Source organism: Pleurodeles waltl, chromosome 4_1 (assembly GCF_031143425.1).
Source record: "Pleurodeles waltl isolate 20211129_DDA chromosome 4_1, aPleWal1.hap1.20221129, whole genome shotgun sequence".
NCBI classification, from domain to species: domain Eukaryota; kingdom Metazoa; phylum Chordata; class Amphibia; order Caudata; family Salamandridae; genus Pleurodeles; species Pleurodeles waltl.
In genome coordinates, this window is record NC_090442.1 from 716,925,198 (window position 1) to 716,949,301 (window position 24,104).

The 24,104-nt window shown below is 42.4% G+C and overlaps 1 protein-coding gene across 2 annotated transcripts in view; it reads left to right on the plus strand.

The window, feature by feature from the left end:
* The window catches only part of MKLN1 (muskelin 1), a 568,922-nt gene that overhangs the window by 359,371 nt on the left and 185,447 nt on the right, over positions 1 to 24,104 (plus strand). For both annotated transcript variants that reach the window (XM_069229308.1, XM_069229309.1), the window contains exon 11: positions 6,960 to 7,181. In XM_069229308.1, coding sequence (XP_069085409.1) covers positions 6,960 to 7,181 — 222 coding nt within the window. The remainder of the gene's footprint in view (positions 1 to 6,959; positions 7,182 to 24,104) is intronic.

Consider the following 24,104-nt stretch of genomic DNA (forward strand, 5'->3'; position numbering starts at 1 on the left):
CTGAGCCTCCAGTAGTCTGTAGGGATGCTACTTTATTGTAGCAATGCAAACTCATTGACCCAGTGCTCAAGGGTACATTGTCACAACTGGGCCAGTGTTTTAATGGAGTAGTTGAATTGTTTTCTTCTGTCAGTGCAAACATCTCCCTGTATATAGATGCAATGTGATTGTTGTCATCTCCCCATAGGGTAGCAGACCTCTTTCTGTTGCTTTCTTGTGTGGATGCTATCTTTAGTGTCCCCTGTAATGTTATGCATTTTTTGTAGTGTATGCCAACACCAAATAAAGGTTTATCAGTGCTATTGAGAGCTGAAGGACTAGCTGCATACAAAATGTAACTGCCAATTATTGATTGAGCAGCCAGGATTTTAAAGCACTGTGAAGTTTTGAGTAGTCTGGTGTGGACTGAAGAGTAATCACAAAAGTGTTCTCTAAAGCGGCATTAGTGTTTGTTGAAGTTTTGTGCAGTTCATATTTTTGAGCATTTTTAACCCTTGAATTTACGTGCATACGCAGACACGGTGGTGTTAGATTCAAACCAAGTTTTCTATAAGTTATAGAAGGTGTTTTCTGATTTATATTAACTATGCCTCAATTTGACACCTTCTGCAACACACAGTCACTCATTCATGTTTGTTTATTTCCGTTGACGTTGCTCTTGCTGTTTTCAATGTATTTCATTCATTCACAGTAGTAGCTCTTGTTACTAGTTTGACCTGCTATCTCCGGATGACAGCATAGAGTGGGCAGAATGAATATTCATGTAGTAGGACAGTGCTTAGATGCTAAGTCGATATGACGTTTCAGAAAGTCACGCTCTGATTTGCTGAGTGTAATTCTTTTGCTGATGCTATGATGATTTTGCAGAAATTAATGATTTCTTAAGGAAAACTGTATTTAAACCCCAAATATTGAGGGTGTGCCAGAGCTTTTTCCGATGCTGCTAGAGGTGCTATCCTGTTTCCTTACTGATTTCGCTGCTAACTTGGGACTTATAAATATTCTGATTTTGCACTTCATTCAGTAGGTCCTATTTACTGAAGAGTCTTCATGGCAGTGCTTTTATACATTTGTATTTATGTTCTCTGTACTGCAGCTTTTGAATTTTTGTAACAAATCTGTAAAATGTATTTCTGCTCTAGAATTCAATTGACTGTATTTTTGTTGTGCTGTAGGATGCCATATCTCATGGACACATTGCCTCATGAAATTCAGGTTTAAGACCTTCTCCGATTCGTCCACCCGTGGGCATACTGCATTGTTAATATTTTGTGGGAGGTAACATTTTACTCCCACATGCTCCTCCTCCTTGTTTATTTTATATTGAAATCCTTCCGGCCCGCTGGGGTTGTCAGATGGAGTCAATTACCTCTGACCAAGGCTCACTAGACACCAGAAATTCCTAATTTTACAAGATTATAAAGGTGAGGCTGGCCAGCCTGGGCACCCTAAATAAATGGGGAAAGTCTTTCTGCCCCTCTGGTGGCAAATCAGAGTAATTACCCCCAATCTGCCCTCTGGGAGGAGACAGAAAGCCCACTAGACACCAGGGAGTTTTTAAATTTAAATATAGTGATAGAGGCTGCCCACCAAGGGTTTGGTCATGCTGCCACCTCAACTAAATGGGGCATCAGTATTTCTGTACCCCTTGGGGGCAGATTGGGTTAATTACCCATGTTCTGCCCCTGGGGTGGGGGGAGAAGGGGTAGAAAGCCTACTAGAAACCAGGGATTCTTTTTTCTTTTAAATATATGGTTGGGGCTGCCCGGCATGGGCATTGGCTATACCCCCACCCAAAGTAAATGGGCAGCAGTCTTCAGCTCCCGGGAGACAGATGAGGGTAATTACACAAGTGGGGTAATGCTGGGTGATAGGAATTATGTAGATTCCTGTGGATTCCGGAATTTCCCATCACAGAAGTGTTAGGAAAATGCATGATTTCAGGCAAAGTTTGAGGTTTGCAGGGCACTATGGGGAAAAAAATCATGTTTGATCCAAACACGGCAGGCCACCCTGGAATCTCCTTGTTGTCTAGTATTCTGAATTTTGCAGGTTTGCAAGGTTTCCCAAGGTATCGCCAGAGTTAGAGCCCAAAATCCACATCTACCCTCTTCAGAAGTCTTAAGGGGATGCTGTGTGGAAGGCAGTTTGTGGCTCCCCGCATATTCCAGAACTTTCCATCATAAAAATGTGAGAAAATGTTTTTAGTGAAGGTTTGCAAGGGACTTTCGGTAGCAACTTGGCGAGAGCTATGCAAGTCAGCCCACCCTGGATTCCCCTAGGAGTCTAGTTTTAAAAAATGTACAGGGTGGTTAAGTTTCTCTAGGTGCCGGCTGAGCTAGGGTCTACAATATAGAGCTACTCACATTGGAAAAAAGAGGGTCAGTTTTGAGTGGTAAAATGTGATGTATCCATGTTCTGTTTTAGTCCGTTTCCCGTCATTGGCACTAGGCCTACCCACACAAGTGAGGCACCACTGTTATCTGAAGACACTTGGGAGCATAGAATAGTAGGATATTTGTTATTACCAATTGGATTTCCCTGCATTTGTGCCTTCCAAATGTGTAAGCCAGTGTGTAAGAAAGAAGACATTTTAAAAAATACCCTCTAAATCATATGCTTGTACGGATTCTCACAAATTGAGAGCTGTACAAATAACCACTGTTCCTAAATTCCAAATCGTATGCCCATTTCATAAATACATAGATTAACTTGATATCTATTTTTCAGCCTACATATTTCACCATATTAATTGGTCTATATTCAGTACACAATGAAAAACCATTGCATGGTGCAGCACAGTTGTTGGCTCTGGGTACCTCGGTTCTTGGAGAGCCTACAAACCCTATATATCCTCACAACCAAATGGGTCTAACAAACATAATGGTCCATTGCTTTTGTAAATCCGCCATCATGACAAAAATTACAGATGAAAACATTGTCATAAATGGCTGTTTGTTCCTACTTGTTTTCAATATTTATTTAAAGACTCAGTTTATTTGGGGAAACGTTGAGGGGTCTGCACACATGACCTCTTGCTGAATTTTGAATTTTGTCCACTTATCAGAAATATATAGCTTTCCTGGATCACCCCATGAGTTTCATACTGGTTTCATCTGCAAACTAGAAGTAGGATGAAAGCACAAAAAATGGGCTACCTTTTTGAAAAGTGCCAAAACTGTAGTAAAAAAAAAATAGGTTTTTGATTCAGCTCTACATGTTCTGAAAGCTGGGAAGATGATGACTTTAGCACATTAAATCGTTTGTTGATGCCATTTTTATGAAAAAAGCAGACAGTTTTACCTAAAGCACTCTTTTCCTATTTTTCCCCCAAAACCCAAAATTCTGCTATATTTTGGCTATTTTCATGTTCCCCTCCAGGGGAATACACAAACTCCTGGCACCTTTAGAATCACCAGGATGTTGGACAAAAAGAATGCAAATTTAGTGTGGATACCTTAGGTGGACAAAACATTATGAAAGTCTAAGAACGAACTACCCCAAATAGCCAAAAAATGGGCTCAGTATTAGGTGGGAAAGGCCAGCAAGTAGGGAGTTAAAGACCGATGGAATAATTCACTTTCTTCAGGGATGCATTACTGCTGTTGCATGATGGCATGGATGTGGGTCCTTTCTTCCTCCCCTAATAGAGATGCACTGCTGCTCTGTTTGCATCCACCCCTTAAGAAATCCACATTCCTTCCTACCTCTTCCCAGTAGGTTGGCATTATGACACTTCCCTGTAGGGATCTACTCTCTTTGCTGCAACTTCCTTTTTTCTTTTTTAGCTTCAGGTAGGTTAATACCCAACAGAGATCCCATGTATTGTTTAGGACCCAGTGATAATAGCTGCAGTTTGACATTGGCTTGCATCATATTGACTGTGGGCTTGATGAACAACCTTGCTGATGTGCTTAGGGGTTCCTTAACTGTCATGTAGTAACCTTACCACTTAGGGCTCAAATTGTGTAGAACCTTTTACAGGGGATCTATTTGAGAGAAAGCAAGGCAGCCATGGCAAGTTTGAATTTTGACCTAGCGTGGAATGTGTCACAGTTTTCTCCTCCATCCATCTCTGGTCAGAGCTACTGCCCTTTTTTGGTGAATTCTCTATACATCTCCCTCCCCTCACACTTAACATCCCAGCATTAGAAATTCATTGTAAGACTGCCATGGTCATGTTTAATCTAAAGCTATTTGACCTATACATACGTGCCTTGGAAGCTCTGTAATGCTTTGTTTCAAATCTTGTCAACTCCAAGGCATAATGCATGACTTTTGAAGCTCTGTACAATATTGGGAGTCATGTGATGTCTTGTGTGTTGGCCTCTACATGCTGTCTAGCCCTGTTTATCAAGTTGTGTTTAGAGACCTGATTTCTGGATCTCACATTCATAATTCTGAGGTCTTTGGTACTCACTATCTTGGCACCTCTTGGACCCCATGTCATGTCTACTGTGTCTGTTCCCTTCATTCACCCTCATCCGTTTGTCCAGTATTTAGTTAACTCATTTAGTTAAGTACTCATTTATCCTATCGCCATTATGACGTAGACTAAATTCTCTGTTTCCAACAAAGTTCATACCCAATTCAGTTTTCACTCTGATGAGCACAAAATACTCCCAGTTTCGAACAGGGGTCATGTTCGTGTCCTAAAGCGTTAATATGGATTCATGCCATTTTGTTTTACTATTTCCGCGCGTATACTATTCTCCAGTTTCTAATAGCAGTGCCTGCTCGTTTGTTACACGTTTCCAGTAGGATGCGCACTCAAAGCTCCTAGTTTTTAAAAGTGATGCTGGCTGATTGCTCTTACTACAGATGATTTTTGCTATTGCCTCCCTGTCTGTAGGAGACACCTACTCCTGTTATTCCACAGTAGAATGCATACACTTTGCTTTCACTTTCGAACTCACTCAGGAGTGCCTCACACTGCTGCAGTTGACTTTGTGTTTCTCAGAAACTTACCTTAATTTCAACCATCTGCTTCACGGACGTTTTACAAAAATAATTAGAATGAGATGAAAGCAAGGTGCATTACAGAAAAATTACGTATTCATTCCAATGAGCTTAAGCAGCTAATGATGATCCATTGATTACCTTGACTGCAAATGCAGTATGGTCCTCGTCATCCCTGTCTGGACTTTGAATAGCAGCCTTAGCTAATACAAAAGCATAATCATGCAGGAAAACAGTACATTAAAGAATGGAAGTTAAGGTTATTATATCTCCTTTGACACGACATGGCCTAAAACACTGACATTGTTCCTGAGAAGTTCAGCAATGAGAAGCAGTTTTGTGCTATTATACAGATATTTTCCTTTTTTTTTTAGGACGTCATGGTCTATTCCTGGCTGGACCTTTGCCTCACAAAATGTTTTGTTAGGTTTCGTCTGCACAGCACTTGAGCTGTGCTTGGAAATCTTTTGGTAAATCAAAAAACCTAATTAAAAACTGGCCTGAGCCTGCCCATAACTTACCTATACTTAGAACTGGCTAGGTCCAAAGTCACTCTCTTTTCCTTGCTTTTTATTGGTCAGTTTGTCATCTGGTTTCACTCTGTGGGTCTTCCTGCTCTGCTCTCTCTTCATGCTGTGGCATGAAGCCTGGCCAAAGTACAGCTGACGGTCACTCAGCACTGGACAGTGGCCAGTGTCCTTCCCCTAGCTACGCAGTTTGAAGGTACTGTGTTTTTTGCCAGATGAGGGATCTCTCTGGTTGCACAGCGGGTGGCACACCTGATCCATCCTGGGACAGCTATGTGAACCGTTGTCACCCATGTTTTTGTGCCCTTTGCTTTCCTGCCTTTGTTGTCCATCCTCCAGCCTGCAACGACCGCTGAGTCAGCAGTAGCAGCACGCCAACAGCATCACCACTATGGCTGAGTGGACGGGTGAGTGCAGCCTGTGCAGTATGTGGTTGGGAGCTGGAGTGTCGGTGCAAGTACCAAAGCACTGTGGGATCTCACGCACCCACTGCGAGATGCCATTCACGTGCACACTAGCACCACTACTCATTTGTTTATCCTCGCTGTGTCCCCTCTGCCCCTGGCAGGCACATGCTCCACAGAGAGGTGTGACTGACACCTGCCTCGTGAGACAGCGTGTACTAACAGGCGCCCTGTTCTACATGTATGCACAGCTCTGACCCATGTCTGCCCCTGCCGACCCCCCAACTCTTTGTTCCCCCTGACACCTACATCCACCGGGGCAAGTACCGTCAATCAGTGTAGCATAGAGTGGTGGTCCAAGCCTGCATCACATGCCGTCTGTGCAGAGCGTTGTGCACAAACGTGTGTAGTCTGTATGCCGAGTTCTCGTCATTATTGACCGTGTCTGTCTACATAAGCACCATTTATAATACATATAGACACTTCCATTTTTTTTTTTTTTTTGGTCACACTGGAAATTCATTGCTTTGCCCAGGATCACATGGTGTTGAGCCAACGCAGAGACTCAGACCTGGTTCCCCATTTCCAAGGTCGGCAGCTCTGCTTCCCCATGCATTAGCTGTGTTAACCCACTGCACCATAAACTAGAAAAACGAAAGTATTACAAGCATTGACAAAGATAATAGATCTTGCATAGGCAAAGTCTATTGGCTTTGCTAATGCTTGTTTATAAACAGCGAATACCTTCATGGCACATAGCGCTGACATTTGTGGTTTGATATTTTCAAATACTGATGTTGGAAATCCTCAGCTTCTCTGTGCACAGCTAGAAAAAAAGATATCTTTGAGTGATCTTCATTGCTTCTTCTCCGCAGGTTGTAAGTCACTTGTCTCTGCTGTTGCTTGTATTCTGTGGTGTATCCCTTACCTAAAGATTAGCAGCCTATCATTGTATCAGGCAATGGATTTCACAGTCTACCATGTGTCATGGTCACCTTTACCCACCAGATGTGGACTGTGGATCATATTTCTATTTCAATTTCAAGCATTTTATTTTTCCTCCTTACAGATGTGCATGGACTCTGAGAAACATATGATCTACACGTTCGGCGGCAGAATTCTGACTTGCAACGGGACAGTGGATGACAGCCGAGCTACAGAACCCCAGTTTAGTGGTTTGTTTGCTTTTGACTGTCATTCTCGGGTGTGGAAGATTCTTCGAGAGGACTCCTGTAATGCTGGGCCAGAGGATATCCAATCTAGGATAGGGCACTGTATGCTCTTCCATTCAGTAAGAGACCCAAACTTGTTTTCATATCTTCACTTTTATTGTTCACTTTTAAATCTGTTTGTTTTAAATCACAACAGAAACAAGTAACACAGTGCATAATACAGTCATAAGACTGTTTATAGCAATGTGAGCGCCTCAGCCCTAAATCAATGAAATAGAAAAAAAAAGTATAGATATTACCACAGGTTGTTATTTCCGGGTCTAGATTCACTTGTTTCAATCATGTAAACCAAAACATCAGTCCTACATCTTGTGTGGATCCTTTTTTTCTATCTATGTGCAGTTTATTGGTTATGCTCAGCATTGTACACTGTCTTGCCTATGTGAACATGGTAAAATATTATTTGTGTGTAAACACGTTAAAATATAGCAGGGGCGGCTCCTCCATGAGGGCGGAGGAGCGTCGCCCCCCTGCCAGCAGTGGCAGCTGCAAAACCTTTACAAGGAAACGACAACAAACAGTGTTTGTTATCGTTTCCTTGTAAAGGGGTGGGGCAATGGGGGTGACGTGCACTGAGGGGGAGATCTCAGCACTCCCCCTCAGAGCGCATGTGTGTTTGGCCGGCCAAACATACATGCACACAGGGCTCTGTCTCTGGAGAGAGCCTGCACAGACTCCTAGTCTGCCTGGGAGAGCCCTGGCTGTGCGCTCCCAGCCAATCCTGGCGCTGCTTTGAGCAGCGTCAGGATTGGCTGCAGAGTAGGCTGAGAGCCTGTGGCTGCAGCCAGCAGAGGAGTGGTGCAGGAACTAAGGTAAGTTTATTTATTATTTTAATTTTAATTTTATTACTATTCCTCCCACCACAACCTCCATGCTCCCTCCGCTCCTTTAACACCCACGAGCCGCGACCGAAAAAAACCTAAATCTTTATTGAACAAGGGACGCAATTCTGATCTATAGCACGTCAAAGAATCATATTTCCCAGTTATCTTTCATTTTAAGTGTGGTCTCTTCTGTCAGCCCACAATACACTTTACTGGGTAATACAAATGTAATTTTGTGACATCATGGTATAATACATAGTTAAGGAAAGGCCATGCATAAAAAGTGTACACCACAACTCGATGTAGTGGTAAATTGTTTTCCTTTTGCTGTTGAAAAATGAATTTTTTAATCAGTGACAATTTTATGTTTAACTCATAACACTTGAGGAGCAGAATGTTTAAACGTTGCACTTGTTTGCCTGTAGCACCAACTTTCGGATATATTCAATTAAAAAACCAACAGTTACAGGGACGTTTTAGTTAGGCTCACATTTTAAACATACAGAAGGAAAGAAATTTACCTGTTAGAGGTATTTCAAGTAACCAAACTCATGCCTTAAGGTAACTAACTTGTGCCCCCGCCATGCACAGTTATCTGATCAATAATTTTACTGCAGATGTTACACTGACATTATCACAGATGTTATCAAAAATGTCACGAGGGCTCTAGTTATTGGGGAAATTAGCAGTGCATGGCGAGGGCCACCTCCCCGGGGCACATTGTTTAATAAAATGCACCAGGCCTGGGGACCGTCACCTCCCTGGAGCCACAGATAAAGAGAATGCGGTTGTTAAACAGCTCTCCCTCACTGCAAGTGAAGGTTTCCTCTGTTTACCTGCCCACAAGATGCAAGCAGCGGAAACAGAGGAAACTGCTCTCTCTGACAGCAGTGCTGGCTCCCACAGGAGATGGGGAGCTGCCTGGGACCGTGTGGGCCTTCAGACTCCCCCATGTTCCCCAGCATTATCACTGTGCCCAGTTCACATGGCCAGGCCCCGATGCATGGGTCCCCGGGCGCAGATCGCCCTGGCGAGGAGGGCTGCATGGCCCTTTCTCCAAAAACAAAACTAAGCATTTAGGCTGGGCCCTTGGGGATGGGGTCCCTGGGGCAGAGATCAGCCTGTGGAGGAGGGGTGCACCCACCCCCTCCCCTGTACTCCACTGACCCCCCCCCCCACCCAAAATTAAATATTTTGTTTAGGCCGGACCCCGTGCCAAGATCGGCCTGGAGAGGGGTGGCCACGCTGACCTGCGCAAAACTTCTGTTGCGCTTGGCCAAAGGCTGTGCGCTGCGTGGGGTTAGGTAGCTAGCTGGTTTGATGCCAATATGCAAATATTTTCATTTGCTTGCGTAAACGTATGAACTGCATGTACCTACTCCTCCCTGCCAACCTTAAGATTAGTAACACACTTTGAGGAATGGCAGTAGAGCCATTGGTTACTCACTGGACAGAATCATCCCTATCCTGAGATATGTATAGGTAGAACATTAGGATTTAACATTGCTCTTTCCTCAAACTCAGGATCATATGACGATATGGCAGTGAAGCGGGAACTTGATTGAATTCCTCATCATTACACTGTTTGTGGCCAGCAGCACAGTGTTGCTTCGACCAGTAGGCTGGGTGAAACAGTTTGTGATGACTCCTGTCCTTGCAGCTAAAATTAAAGATGAAAGACTTGAAATGCAGACTGACAATACAATGGCTATGTATCATCTCTGGAAACAGACAAACCAGCATTAATGAGCTCTGTGCAGCGACGCAAGAACAAATTAATGTGATCCCTTGTGAAAAGGTGCCTGCCAATGAAGAATCCCTATTAGTGGACAACAGCAGAGAATTATTGAAGAATAACAAATCGAATCTGCACTATACTTGATTGCCTTTTCTAGCACTGGGGAATTCTGAACATGCTTGTTTTGTTCTGTGGGAGAAAACCGCAAGTGTCAAGAGATGGCTTCATGCCCTTGGTAGATGCCATTGTGATCAATCCATTGGATACGTCTGTGCTTTTACTCCAGTTTCTCCATATTGAGGTAATCCAGAATGTAAGAAGGAATCAACATTGATCTTGATTGATAATTATAAGACTTGGATTTAAAACATCATCAGACCTTCTTCATGTAAGGTGCCGAACAAGGGCCCCTTTTAGACAATATATATTCTGCTACATTGGAGGGAAAAGGCCACAGTGCAGACGACGGTCAGGGGGAGCCAACACTGGATTAGGCAAAAGATTGGTTCATTGACAGATCAATCAGTATAGTCATCACATTTTACTAATAAAAAAATGCAATGTATCCAAACTTTGTCCCAAACATAATCTTTCTCGGTTTCTTTGATTTGTGCTGCCTGATCCCAAAAACTGTAAACCAAGGGATAGCAAACTCTTTGAGCACACTCAGATCATAATGCAACAGCATGCTTTAATCCCCTCGGGCTCCGTGATTTTTTTTTTTTTTTTAATAGAACATTCTGCCCTGAGTGGCAGAATGTTCTAATAGCCTTCGGCTCGGGCATTTAACGCGGGAGCGGACCTTTAATAGCCGGTAGAGCCCGCTACGGCGGGTTCTAAGGCTATATTAGAACATTGGAATGTTGGCAGCTCCGTTGAAAACAATGTAAAAAACGGTAAAACAGGTAAAACAGGTAAAAACCTGGAGCGCCAACATTCCAATCTTCCAAAGCCTCAAGGAGCCTGAGGGGAAGCCTTTGTTTAATTTATGAGAACATTCTCCCCTTTAATGGCAGAATGTTCTAATAGCCTTAGAACCCGCCGTAGCGAGCTCTACCAGCTATTAAAGGCCCTCTCTCTTGTTAAAGGCCCTCGCCTTCGGCTCGGCCCTCAACGCGGGAGTGGGCCTTTAATAGCCAGTAGAGCCCGCTACGGCAGGTTCTAAGGCTATATTAATTTAGGTAAATTATCTCTGTGCACAGCCCTCTTCTTCTGCTTTCATTTTGATCTGGTGGATTGATCCAGATTGTGATATAACCCTTTAAAAAGGCAAGCTTTCACTCCTGATAAAGGTGTTGGGTGAAGGATGCAACAAAAGTTTAAGTTTTGATAAGGTAAGAAGGACCAACTCCCTGGAAGCCTCAGCATAAATGTGGTGTTGAAGCAAAGATGCTTTCTTCCAGAACACTCTTCAGTGTATACACCAACACGTTTTTTGTGTCACTTGAAGATTAGTTGGAAGATGTCTGAAGCACATATTGCAAGAAGGTCTGGATTCTTCTAAACACAGATGACTCTGGTGTCCTAACTAGGACTACACACCCTCTCCAACTTCTCTTGGAAGCTAAAGGAACCTAGTGCAGGTCAAACATGTTACAGTTGAATAAGTCCTAGCCCACATTCATATTCTTGGGACACAAAGCATGACAGCAACTTAAAACAATTTTCTCCTAAAGGCTTCCTCCTTCACAGTGCAGGCATTTAAATGTTATACTGCCAATAATTCTTGTAAACACCATATAGGGAACATAGTGGCAAAAGCTGCTAAGTGGTCACGAAATGAATCCATTTTTTGGATGAAGCACTGTGCTCGAATTACCAAATACCTATGCCAAGTGTTGCAAACAAAAGTATCTGGTTGTGACTCCATAAGGGGCTGTACTGTGGGGCATTCTGTTAGTCGGATGCCTTTGATTCTCTTGGGGGAAAAAAAGCTCTGTTCTTCCCATAGACAACATGAGGACAAGTAGAAGAAGACTGGGGTTTCACTCCATTCTCAGCATTACCAAAGAAGACTGTAATCTCACCTCTCCATCATTCTATTGCTTCATAAGTGGGTCAGACCGTGTCACTAAGGATTCACTGTAATCTTTATGCAGATTATACTTTTTGTGCTTGGCTTGCTTTTTGTTACATGAAAATGGCATATTGTGTGTCCTGCTTGCTAGTTTTATCAAGGGAACCACAGTTGTTTCCCTGACCGTGGCAGCAGATCCGTGGATTCAGGATTTTGAGGTAATCCACTCACACTTTGAAGCATAATCCCTATACTAATGACTTTGTCTTGTAAGTCCTATGTTTGAAATTATTTTGGGTGACCATTATTACAGCAAACACTTAACTTGCTAGACAGTACATTCTTTGTAGTCTGCTGTACAGTTGATATTCAGCAGTAGTAATGTGAAGGTAAAGATTTTCAGGGTAACCTTTAGGTACTTGTAAGCAGAGCTAAATGAAAAGAGTTTTGAGTGTTGGCGAGTGCCAGAAATCAATATTTATGGCAGTGTAGTAACACAAGAGTTCAGGCTGGGGCATCTATCATCTCTGGTTAGTGTTCTGTGATTAGGCTTTGTCTTCATATTCAGGATCATTAAAAAGTTTAGGAAGTCTGGAACGTCAGTGAGCCTTTTAGCTTCAGTTATAGGTGGGAGCATTTACTACCTTTACTAGTGAGTCTTCATATTCAACTATTGAACAGACTAAATGTGGTCACCACAATGTAGAGCAATGGTTCTTCAGCCCATCCCATATAGCTCTTCTTCAGCTCTCCTTCACAGGGGTAGGAAGACCCATCATTGGGTTATTAAGTGTAGATCATGCATAGAAATGTCTTCCACCTTCTGCCGTGGTCATTCTTGTAAGGAAAGTTTGCCCAGGTGTCACGCTTTGGCAATTGGAAATCTTTTAGGAGCCTGAACAACTACAGAGATGGCTCAGGAGAAACCAACTGTTATATGGAATGTTGGAATTGATACGTTTTCTAGATCACACAATCACTTTTGAATGATTAGCAGGCATTAACTAAAAGGGGAATATCCTAAAGAGAAAAAATATGATAATCATAAGAGAATGTTTCACAAGCGGGCATGTATTTAGACGGTGGCACATTGTTTAAGTATTTAACAGCAGGTGGGTTGCTCTGAATTGGTTCCATATCATCCCCTACAGGTAGCTGCATGAATCCTTCTTACAGGCACTCAGCTGGTGCTCTTTTAAAACAGAACACTACAGCAATAAGCGTGAGAGATTGAATATTTTAGCAAGTCTGCATGCTAATGGCTTTATTAACATTGTAACAGGAGCAGAAGTGGTTGGTAACTATTGGAATAAATAGGTTTAGACTGCACTTACATACTTAGTAATACTGCACTATGGATTAAAAGACCACATACTTGGTTGTCATTTGCATGTGTTTTTAGTTTGTTTATATCCACAGTCTTCCTGGGAAGGCTAGAGAGACACTGATATTCAGGTGTGTGGCATGTTTTTTGTAAATGTTAAAGATAATCCTTTTCAAATTTTTGCTCTGATGGAACAAGGTTAGCCTAATTGTTGTCAAACCTTTTGGAGTTGATGTGGAACCGGAGTTCGACAGATTCGCAGCCAGATAATTTTTCAGTTTTAAAAAGAGGTGACTTGTTTGCATCTCAAGCATCATGGTCCGTGAAATTGTTTTAAAAGTTTGCCACATAATTTTCAAATATTTTAAGGAGTGACAAATTGTGCTGTATGCTTCTTGCTACTGGTGCCTTTATGTAAGAGATAGATGGTAAAATACAAACAGTGTCCAGTTATTATTTCCTAACCCAGCCTGTGGTCCGTGTGCTAAATATACTGTTTTGTTAGTGGTGTTTATTAATGTATACACGTTGTTAAGTTTTCAGTGTGCTTATAAGGACTCTGGTTTAACTCTCTTCGTGTTTCTAAGGAAATCACTTCATTCGTTGCTGAGCCTGTCTTAGTGAAACATGCTGCCAGAGAATAAAATAGGCAAGGATGATCTTGTGCATGCAAGAGTCTCAGCACCTAAGCAGATTTATGCCCCTCTTTAAGATGGTATTTTTCTGCTTGCCAACTGCATTTTTTTCCAGTGCAATTGAACTGCAGGCTGACTTTGATTAATGCTCGTCACCAGCTTTTATTGTATCATTATTGTGTGACGTTAGGTTGTTGGTGGAGGGGGTTGTGAGCCCTTCTCAAGCAACATCCACAATCCTTGTCAGGGTGAATAACAAACAGCCTCCAATTTAGTCTGTGCTTAACCCTCTTGTAGCTTTGCCCAGAAGTAGTCAGGGTTAACCTAGAGTCAATGTGAGAAGTGTTATGCAGAATTTAAGCAGTAAAGTGAAAACACAACACAAGAACAATCCCACACCAGTTTAGAAAAATAACATAACATAATTTAATACATTTGACACCAAAACAACTAAACTCCTATAAGTAGAATCCAATATACGCAATTTTAAAGGTTTCAGATAAGCATAGTGCCAAAAAGCTTAAAGCTCTGCTTGTGCTTATATGGTAATGTGAGACTATGTGAAAGTCACAAGTTCAGTCCGACCGTGATGGAGCACGGGCCGGGCACAAGTACCCACAGATACAGGGGCCAGGTTCGTCCTGCTGAAAAAAGTTACCTTCTAAAGTCTAGCACAAAGAGTTCAGTTTGCAGTGGAGGAGGCCACGAGGCACAGGGAGAGCGTTGCGGATGGTCACCGCCTTAGCTCTAAGAACAGGCGGCCGTCACGGACAGTTGATGATGTAGTGTGAAGACCCGCAAGGGCGGTGGTTGTTGCTTCGTGGTGCGGACTGTCAGTGCTATAGCTCAAAGTGCAGATCTCTGCTTGCTGCTCACTGTAGTGTGAACAATTGGGTTCACTGTGGCTTGGCATTGCCGGTCGTTGCAGCCAGCAAGATCTTGGCACAAACTGGCTTGTCGGCAGTTGCAAAGAACCGAAAATTTAAGGATTTCTCCTTTTTTGAGTCAGAGGAGTGCACTCTTATACTAGCCAAGTGTATGGGACATGGGGAGGTATCTCTTTGGGTTCAGAGACTCATTCTTGCAGAGGCCTGCAGGGCTCAGACAGTTCCAGTTGCAGATTCTAGCAGCAGGTCAGCTGGGTAGATGCTGGGAAGCCTCTGGAACTCATGTCCCTGCAGCTCAGAACAGGTCAGTCAGCTGACCCTTGGAGTCATTCAAACATGAAGGGAGCAGGTCTAGTCTTCCTTCTCAGCAAGTAGGGCAGTCATCAGGCAGCAGGGCTTCCTTCTTCTGTAGTATCCACAGGTCCAGAAGTGTACTGAAGAATGATTCTCGAGTCCCAGTCTGTCTGGGGCACAATAGGCTACTATGAAGTCCTAGGTGTGAACTAGGCCAGTGCTTTTAAAGTATGTGTGGTAGGTGACAGCTCCACCCACCCTTATGTCTGAGATGGCCTATCCTGCCAACATCCAGACACACTGTTGTGATGCTGTTTGGGAAGAATACTCTAAGGCCAACTACATCTAGTCATGTGACCCAGGACAAAGCTGCAGACACCAAATGGTTATAACAAGAAAATTAAAACTTTTTAAAAGAGGCATTTTCAGAAATCTGACTTTACCATTAAAGGGGGTTTAAAATTATAGTTCATCAGAAACTAAGAATGACTTTCCTGCCTGCTTCCAATACAAAAGTGACCACTTTTAAATGTAATATGGTAACCCAATGACGACATACTATGGGAGAGGTAGGCCTGACAGTAGTGAAAAAAAAATGTAGGGACAGGGACAACCTTTTATCTACAATGCACTCTGCCCTATGGGCTGTTTAGGGCCTACCCTTAGTAGGGGTGTGGAGCCTGGTGCCTAGGACATATTGTTTGGGGTCAAGGACAATACGTTTTCATGTTAATTTTATCCTTTGGACAAGTAGGCCCAACCTCCTGCAGCACAAACCTTTTGGCTGCCAGTTTGCATTACTACATTATAGACCAGGTAAGGTCATTGTCTGCATTTGAGGTAATATCTGTGTTCATATGTTAATGCTGTTCGAACTTGTATTTATGGTTCATTAATGCAGAGCCTTTGTTATTAGAGTAGGCGCTCTAAATAAACATTGTAAGGTCACACTGCACTACTTACAATGGTTCCAGTAAAAAAACAAAAAAGTGTGTACACATGTTTGAAAAACGTAACAATATGGGGCTATGCATAATGCTCCCAGAATGCTGTCTGCTTTGATGCATATGTTTGCAGAAGCTTGTAAGCAAGATTGATGATTCTTTGCTTTCAAAATAAAATGTTCAGAAAAAATGTAAACAAGAAAAAAACGTTCTGCTAAATTACTGTGAAATTTTAGGTACTATTTCTTTGAAGCATCATTTAGTAAAATGTGTTGGTGCATGCTAGTATTTCCCAAAATATTCGTAATGGAAAATCGGTGTAACCATTTTCAACAAGATTATGGGAAACATGAACATAATCAAGCACTGGCAAAGCCAACCAATCTTACATTGGTTGACAGTCTTTTGATTTTGTCAGTGCGTGTCTTGTTCTTACATGGCTTTTGTAACACTTTATTGTTGTGGGAGCCCTCAACATTGTAACAAACATTGGCAAAAAGCAAAAAAGGTTTTTGGTCTAAAAAGCACACATTGCCAAAGTAGTTCTTGGCACTGAGCAAAACTACTTTGCATGCCAATATGCTCCTTGTGGAAGAGAAGAACGCTATCACTCCCAGTAATGCAAGCTGATAGTGAAATAGAATTTTAATAAAAACATAATGTCTTGTTAATGCCAGACCTAATTAGGGGCCCAATTCCTAAAGAAAATCACAAAAGTGCAACCATGGTATCTGTCTTTAAATTAGTGGCTTTAATGAATTCACAAGAATTTACAGAAGAAGACTAGGAAATCGTACTCCTAGAAAATATTTGTGAACTTTTTAGCACGAGCAAATATGCATGTGTAGATCTGCTCATGCGAAAATCTGTTGAGCTTTTACAAGTTCACTTTCCCTCAACCACTGTTTTTCCTCAACCCTGGAAGAACTTCTACTTCTGCCCTAGTCAGCAGTAAATTTCCAACCTTTCTCAGTTTGGGAAAAGATTAGTGAAGAGCTGGTGAAAATCCTTAAAACATGCACGTTAGTACTTTTGTAAGTCTCAAAGGCATTCCAACCTTGGAACTATTGCTTACTGCTTCTTCCAGCCCCAGTATGGAGATCTGCGGAAAGCTGGCAAAATAAGGAAATTGCTATAGGAGGGCTTGAAATCGCTAGTATTTAAGCCCTAGTACAGTATTAGCCCTTGCGTAATCAGAGAGGCTATTATCAGTGTTCTTATATAATGAGATTGCTGCCATAATTTGTCGCAGCACTACATGACACCGAAGGGACAAGTAGATTTCTTTTTACAGGACAAGTAGATTTAAGAAGCAACCTGCTCCATGGACAAGTAGATATTTTATCAAATTCCACACCCCTGCCTTGGATGACTTATCTATACTAAAAAGGAAGGTTTAGGCTTGGAAAAATGTGTATTTTTGCCGGGTCAAAATGGCAGTTTAAAAATGCGCACACAGACGGTCCTGCAAACCTGGAACATGTTTTTAAAAGCTACTTTAGTCGGTGGCACAATCAGTCCTGCAAGACCACAAGTAGCACTTACTTTATAGGCACTGGAGGCCTCGGGAAATCTGCAGGCCCACTATGGCGAGTCAGATTTCATCAGGAAAAGCTATTTTTAGGACCTGCTCGCCCATTCTGGCAAGTTTACAAAGAGAAGGTGTTCTGTTAACGCAGAACATGGAGGAGCAAGGAAGATCCCTTTAAATCTTGTTTTCATCTCATCATATTTGCTCTGTTTTCAGAGATAGAGATCAGAAGTCAGTTTACTTTTCTGACTGCAGAGTTCTGGGATTTTTTAAAGCAAACTGTCTGACCTGCTGTACAGTGTATGTTAAAGGAAAGGCTGTAGGGTGTCATTTTTCCTAACACACTATTTAAATAGCAAATAAGTCAACTTACAATTCAAAATATATTTCAGTAGTTGTGAAAGTCCATATCTTGTACCTGTGTGATAAAAAAGATATATTAATAGGATGAAAAAAACAAATCAGAACACTTTACTTAGTTATGTGCAAATGATAAATGTTTTCTGAAACCCAATATTTGCAGAGTATTGTTAATACTATATAGTTGTATCAGTAAAGCTGCAAGTTAGTGGGAAGGCTTTTGGCCATTTCTATGGGAAATGTACTGTCTGTAATTGACAGTGTGCTACCACATCATGCTTTAGTAACATAGTTATTAAATGTGGTACTAACAATGAGTGTTTAAACAAGAACTGAAAAACACTCCTGTCCCTGCATTGATGGCAGTGCTATTAGTAAACTAAGGGACAAGTCAGAGATCATGTGTACCTTATATGTGGGCTATATTCTTGTTATGCATAGAGCAAATGTTTAGTCTATTTAATCAAACAAAATAGTTTTTTGTACAGCAGAAATGCTTATATGTGCGAATGAAGAAACACGCTGCTCTGGAAAATAAAATATTTGCCTAGGATCACACATTTTTAGACCGGTTTACGGGTCAAGCACATTTCAGTTCAGTAGATTATTCAAGGTACTCGGTCTAGTAACATTTTTATGATTTTTTTAGGCCTGCATTGGGTGGCTGTAATACCACTTTGCTAGGTTCTTACGAGTACATTTAATGTGTCAATTAGGTGTAAGCCAGTTACATTGTGTTTAAAGGAGAGAGTACAAGACCCTTTAGCACTGGTCAGCAGTGATAGGGTGCTCATACTTCTAAGGCCAACAACATTTAATTCAATAAAACAGAAGGAATGAAGGCGAGAAGTTTGGGGGAGAACCACACCAAGGATGTCCGGTCTAACAATTATGAATCAGCGATTCATCAGCATTAGAATTGTAGCTGTTGTGTTATCCATTTCTTACATAAATATCGATCTTCAAGAAGCACAGCCTGAAAAGAAAAATGTTCTTGTCTTCCAGAACCATAACTTACTGTCTAGACAGGTGGACATGCTTATGTTGTAATGTTACTGATATATATTAATCCAGAGTCTCTGCTGAATGTGCTCTTTTCCTTTTGAGAGAGTCCAACCCCTTCCATGGCCCAAGCTTTCCACAATACAGCACAAGACTATCTGGCTTTTCACGTTTGGATCTAAAAGGCAAGATGTACAGACAGATGGGCATGAATATAAAATGTCCTAGCTATCGTAAAGAAAAGTTTCAATTCTTTTAAGGAGACAGGGGCGAGGATTATGCTCATCTCTTATTTTCCACTCAGCAGCCTTAAGTAACAACCATTAACACTTCAAAGACTACAAAACACATAAGTCTTCGTTGCAATGAAACAACGACCAAAGACAAGCAGACTCAAAAGGAGCCCCTCGGGTCCCATTGCAAGGATACCGCAGGTGGTCGAACACTTGAAAAGGCAAAGGCGTCTATAGATGATCCGAGTCAAGACGTTCTGGCATGAAAATAAGGTGGGGAGACACCGAAAAAGCCACAGAGCAAAAACCCACGAAAGACCTTTTGAGGAGGAAATCTTCAACGATGCTTGACGCCGAAGAATGATCTGCCGAGATCGAATGGAAAAAAAAAAATGACTTCTCAAAGCAGGAAAAGCAACACTTTTGCAGAAGAAAAAAAGAATTTGATGCTTCACTTTAGGAGTTCAGAATCCCACAAAAGCTTTAGATCCAAAGGAGCAGGTAGAGAAGGAAGTTGAAGAATTAGAGCCCCCTTTAATACCAGAGCCACAAGAGGAAGAAAAGGAACAGCAATCCTTCTTTAAGGAAGAGGAGGCCGAAAGCATGGATGCATTAATGTTACAGGAGTATGAGGGCTCAGTGTGTGCTGAAACATAGTGGCAGGACATGGAGACAGACTCCCCGGAAGACGCATTTGACACCTATCCCTCAAGACCATCGCCTCCAGATGATATCACAAAGTATGACCAACTTATTAAAAGGGCAGCAGACAAATATGATGTGCAGTTAGAGTAAAGCAAAATCTCAGTCATGCTTCCTCTTGGAAACTCTCATGCCTTCTCAGACCAAGAACTAGTTATTGCCTATGTTACCTAGTATCCTTGATCAAGGGAGAGAAGCCTTCAAGTAGCTTCAGCATGTAGAGCCGTCAACGCCAAGAGAAGAGAAGAAGTACAAACAAGCCTTCAAGGACCCTTTGTACATCAAGGGAGTAGTACCAGTCGATTCCATTATCGAAGCTACTGCAAGGAAAGGGGAAAATATTGCAGCAACATCGGTACAACCACCGGATAAGAAGTGCAAGAAGATGGATTTGGTGGGCAGAAACTTTGAGAGAGGGACAGTAACCCAGTGGAGAATAGCCAATTCTAATGCTCTCCTGAATAGGTACTCTTACTCGAAAGAGATGGGGGAGTTGATGAAACACCTGCCCGAACAGTACCGTGAGAGAGGGGCCTCTTTGGCAGAGGCGGGAAACATTTTCACCAATACATTTCTCAAATTGACGCTAATGAAACTGACACAGCAAGTTGCCAGATGGCAGGAATAACCCTTAGATGCAGTGCATGATTAAGAGTTTGAAGATTCAAGCCAAAAGGACAAGAAAATATTATCATTGCCCCATTCAGTGGGAAGCAGTTGTTTAGCAATGCAGTTGATGAGACCCTTCAACAGCTGAAGAAGGACAATGAAGCTGCAAAATCCGAGGGAGCGCTGCAAATTCCGAGGAAACTTAGAGAGGAACACAAATGAGCAGAAAACCAGCAGGAAGAGGAAGTTTTCCTACCTCAACGTCGCATCAGGGTTTTCAAAGTACAAGCCAACTCCAGTCACCTGCACAACAGTGGCAATATCAAATGCAGGCACACTAGCCCTTTTGAGTACGGGCACAGGGAAGAGCACAGCCCCACAGAGGAGAAGCAACATCCTCTGGAAAGTGACTTAACAAACCTCCTCACATACACATCAGTGGGAGGGAGAATAAAATACTTCCTTCAGGTGTGAAGGAAGATAATGTCAGACAATTGGATTTTAAACATCATCAAGTTTGGATATTACAAAGAATTTGTTAAAACACCGTCAGTAATGGGGCCAAAAAAAAAAAAGAGTGAGTTCGAGGGAGGAAACATCTCACATACTCAAAGAAGTAGAGGAATTACTGGAAAAGGGAGCAATAAAATAGTCCCCAAGAAAGACATCAGTCAGTAAAACTACTCAACATATTTCCTAATTCTAAAACCAGATGGAACCCTACAGCCAATACTGGACCTACAATTGATAAGCAAATTCATCAAGACCCAAAAATTGAAAATGACAACTGTACAAAAAGTAATGCCTCAATTACATGTAGGAGACTACACAGCAACAGTTGACCTAAAGGATGCATACTTTCACATCCCAATGAATCATAGACACAAGAAATACTTGTGTTTTGTAGTGAATAGAACACATTACCAATTCAAAGTACTGGCCTTTAGCATAAAATCCACAACAAGGGTATTCGCAAAATGCCTAGCAGCAGTGCAACACAAGACAGGGATACATGTGTATCCGTACCTAGACAACTGGCTAATAAGAGCACACTCATCAAAAAAATGCAAAACAGATATACAAACGGTGTTAACTTTATTCAGATTTGGTTTTTCAATAAATACAGAAAAATCTTCAGCAAAGCTCGAGCAGGAAATTTTTTGTAGGAGCAAACCTTCACTTAATGGAGGCAAAGGCATATACATGTTAGAAAAGGGTTAGCGTCAATACTGCAAGAAGCTCTCTGGCACCAGAAGGGGCAGTCTTTGACGGAGAGGACTCTGGGGAAGATTTAGGGGAATACCTCTCATACCACAGGTAAGGCTACATATGAGACCAATCCAGGAATGTCTGCAAAACCAATGGTCTATAGTAAGTTGGTAGGATCTAGTGGTTGTTATACAAAAAATACAGGAGATGATGGTGTAGTGGAACATATCAAAGGTAACAGCAGGAAGATCTTTTGCATAGCCAACTCACAGTGACCATTATTACAGAAGCCTTACATATTGGTTGGGGAGCACATAGGGCTCACTCATGGTCAGAGGTGTATGGAAGGAAAAGAAGCAGTCAAACATATTGATGTTCTGGAACTAAAAACATGGTTCCTATCCTTAAAAGCATTTCAGAAACAGATATGAGGAAAATATTTATTAATCCAAACAGACAATACCACAACAGTGTTCTGCCACAACAAACGGGGACGAACCGTATCCTTTGTTCTATCAACACTAGCGCAGGAAATCTGGAAGTGGGCACAACAGAGAAAATGTTTATTAACAGCAATTCATATTCCAGTAAAAGACAGTGTTCAAGTGGACAAATTACGCAGCCAAGTTTTCAACAGATTTTCAAAAACAGGGGAACATCAGAAATAGTCTTATTCACAACACAAACGCAAAAATGCTAATACTTCAGGTTCAGACATCCACAACACCAATCCCTGGGGAATGCTCTGTTGATAAACTGGGCACAGAGATTTGCGTATGCTTTTCCCCTGATACCTCCATTACAGAGTAATCAACAAATGCAAACACAGCAAGATGAAGCTAATATGTAGTTCTCCTCAGTGGGCAAGTCAAACGTAGTACTCTGAACTAATACAAATGGCGCAGGTCAATATCCCAAAATTAACAAAACATCAAGACCTGCTGTCAATGCGACGGTGCAGAGTGCCTCAAGTTGCTCTCATGTGGATATTTTCTTCACAGCCAGCCCCCTTTCCTTCAAGAAAATGTTTAGCTCCCTCGTTGAATGGATGTACAGGTGCCAGAAGTTGATTTCCGTTCTACCAAGGCCTCACAAGTGTAACCACAAACGAGAGTTCCAAGCATCAGCAGATATCCAGGAGTACACCAGAGAAAATAAAAGGGAAAAACAGTATGTGGTTGTGCAATGGTCTGCAATAAACAGTAGTGCACACCGAGCACTGTATGTCAGGTACAAGCCTATCCCACTTCTGTCACCAGTGTTAGAAATGGGGTCTCTAGTTAGCAGTGAGTTTACACCCTGTCAAAGTAGGGACCTTCACTCTAGTCAGGGTAAGGGAGTCACATACCTAAGAGAACCCATGCTCTTACCTCATTGGTAGGTTAGCTCGAGCAATCATGCTTATCTCAGAGGCAATGTGCTAAGTATTTGTACCCACACACAATAATACAGTGAAAACAATACAAATGGACACCACATCAGTTTAGAAAAATAGGCAATAATTATTTAAGTAAAACAAGACCAAAACAACAAAAATCCAACTTACACAAAGGTTTGAATTTTCAAAGATGAAATCCCAATAAAGCGCTTATAAACACAGTAGTTTCAACCGGGCTATTATAACATCATTGTGGGAATCGTTCACAACAGTCTGACGCCACTCGTAAGGGAGTGTTGTGCCGGTCACTGAGTCGCACGGACCCCAGGTACAGTACCTTAAAAATGAGGAAACAAAGACGTTGCACGGAGTTGGGGAGGTGAGGTGTCTCTGGTGCCGGTGCGGTGTCTGTTCCTTACTGCTGCTGGGGAATGGAGGTGGTGGTTCCTTACTGCAAAGAAAGGGAGGTGAGGCGTTGATTCTTTACGGTTGCAAGGGAGGTGATGTGTGGCATAAGTGGCGAGGCATCTGTTCTTTACGATCTGACAGAGTCGATGAGTCCACTGGATCAAGATGCGATGAGACGGCTTTGCAGTGTTGTGTTCAAACCACGGGGCCATAGGCACTATGGCAGAGTCGGGTGCCACGGACGTCAGTGACATGGCACTTGGGACTCACAATGTCGTGGGACTTCAGAGGTGGTGCGGCGGCTTTGGGCCAGTGGTGCTGGAGGTCTGCGGAGTCGGTTGTGGTCGTTGCACTTCAGCAGGGACCACGGCTTTGGGTGCAGACCGCGGTGTGGAGTCAGGCAGCAGCACCGGTTCTGGAGCCTTTCGGAGTCTATGTGCCTGGTGGTTCTTGTTTTTAGGCCAGCTTTCACTCCCAAGGGCCCAGGAACTGGAGTGGGCACCACCTGGCAAGTCAGGGTTCTCACCAAGAGAACTTAGGGGCTGGCAGGTGAAGTCTTTTAAGTCTCTGAGACTTCTTAACAGGAGGCTAGCTCAGCCCAAGCCATTGGAGAAACTTCACAAGCAGGATACACAGCAAAGTCCAGTCTTTGTCCTCTCCAAAGCATAAGTAGCAACTGCAGGCCAACCCAGCAAAGCACACACAGCAAAGGGGGCAGTACTCCTCCTCCCTGCTCTTCTCCTTGGCATAGTCTCCTCTTGATCCAGAAGTGTTCTGAAGTTGTGGGGTCAGCAAGACGGATATCCCGCCCTCCATATTACGCTCTCCTTAGTCTATTATGGGATTGTTATATGGCGGACAGAATACCTGTCATGTTTGTGATGGAG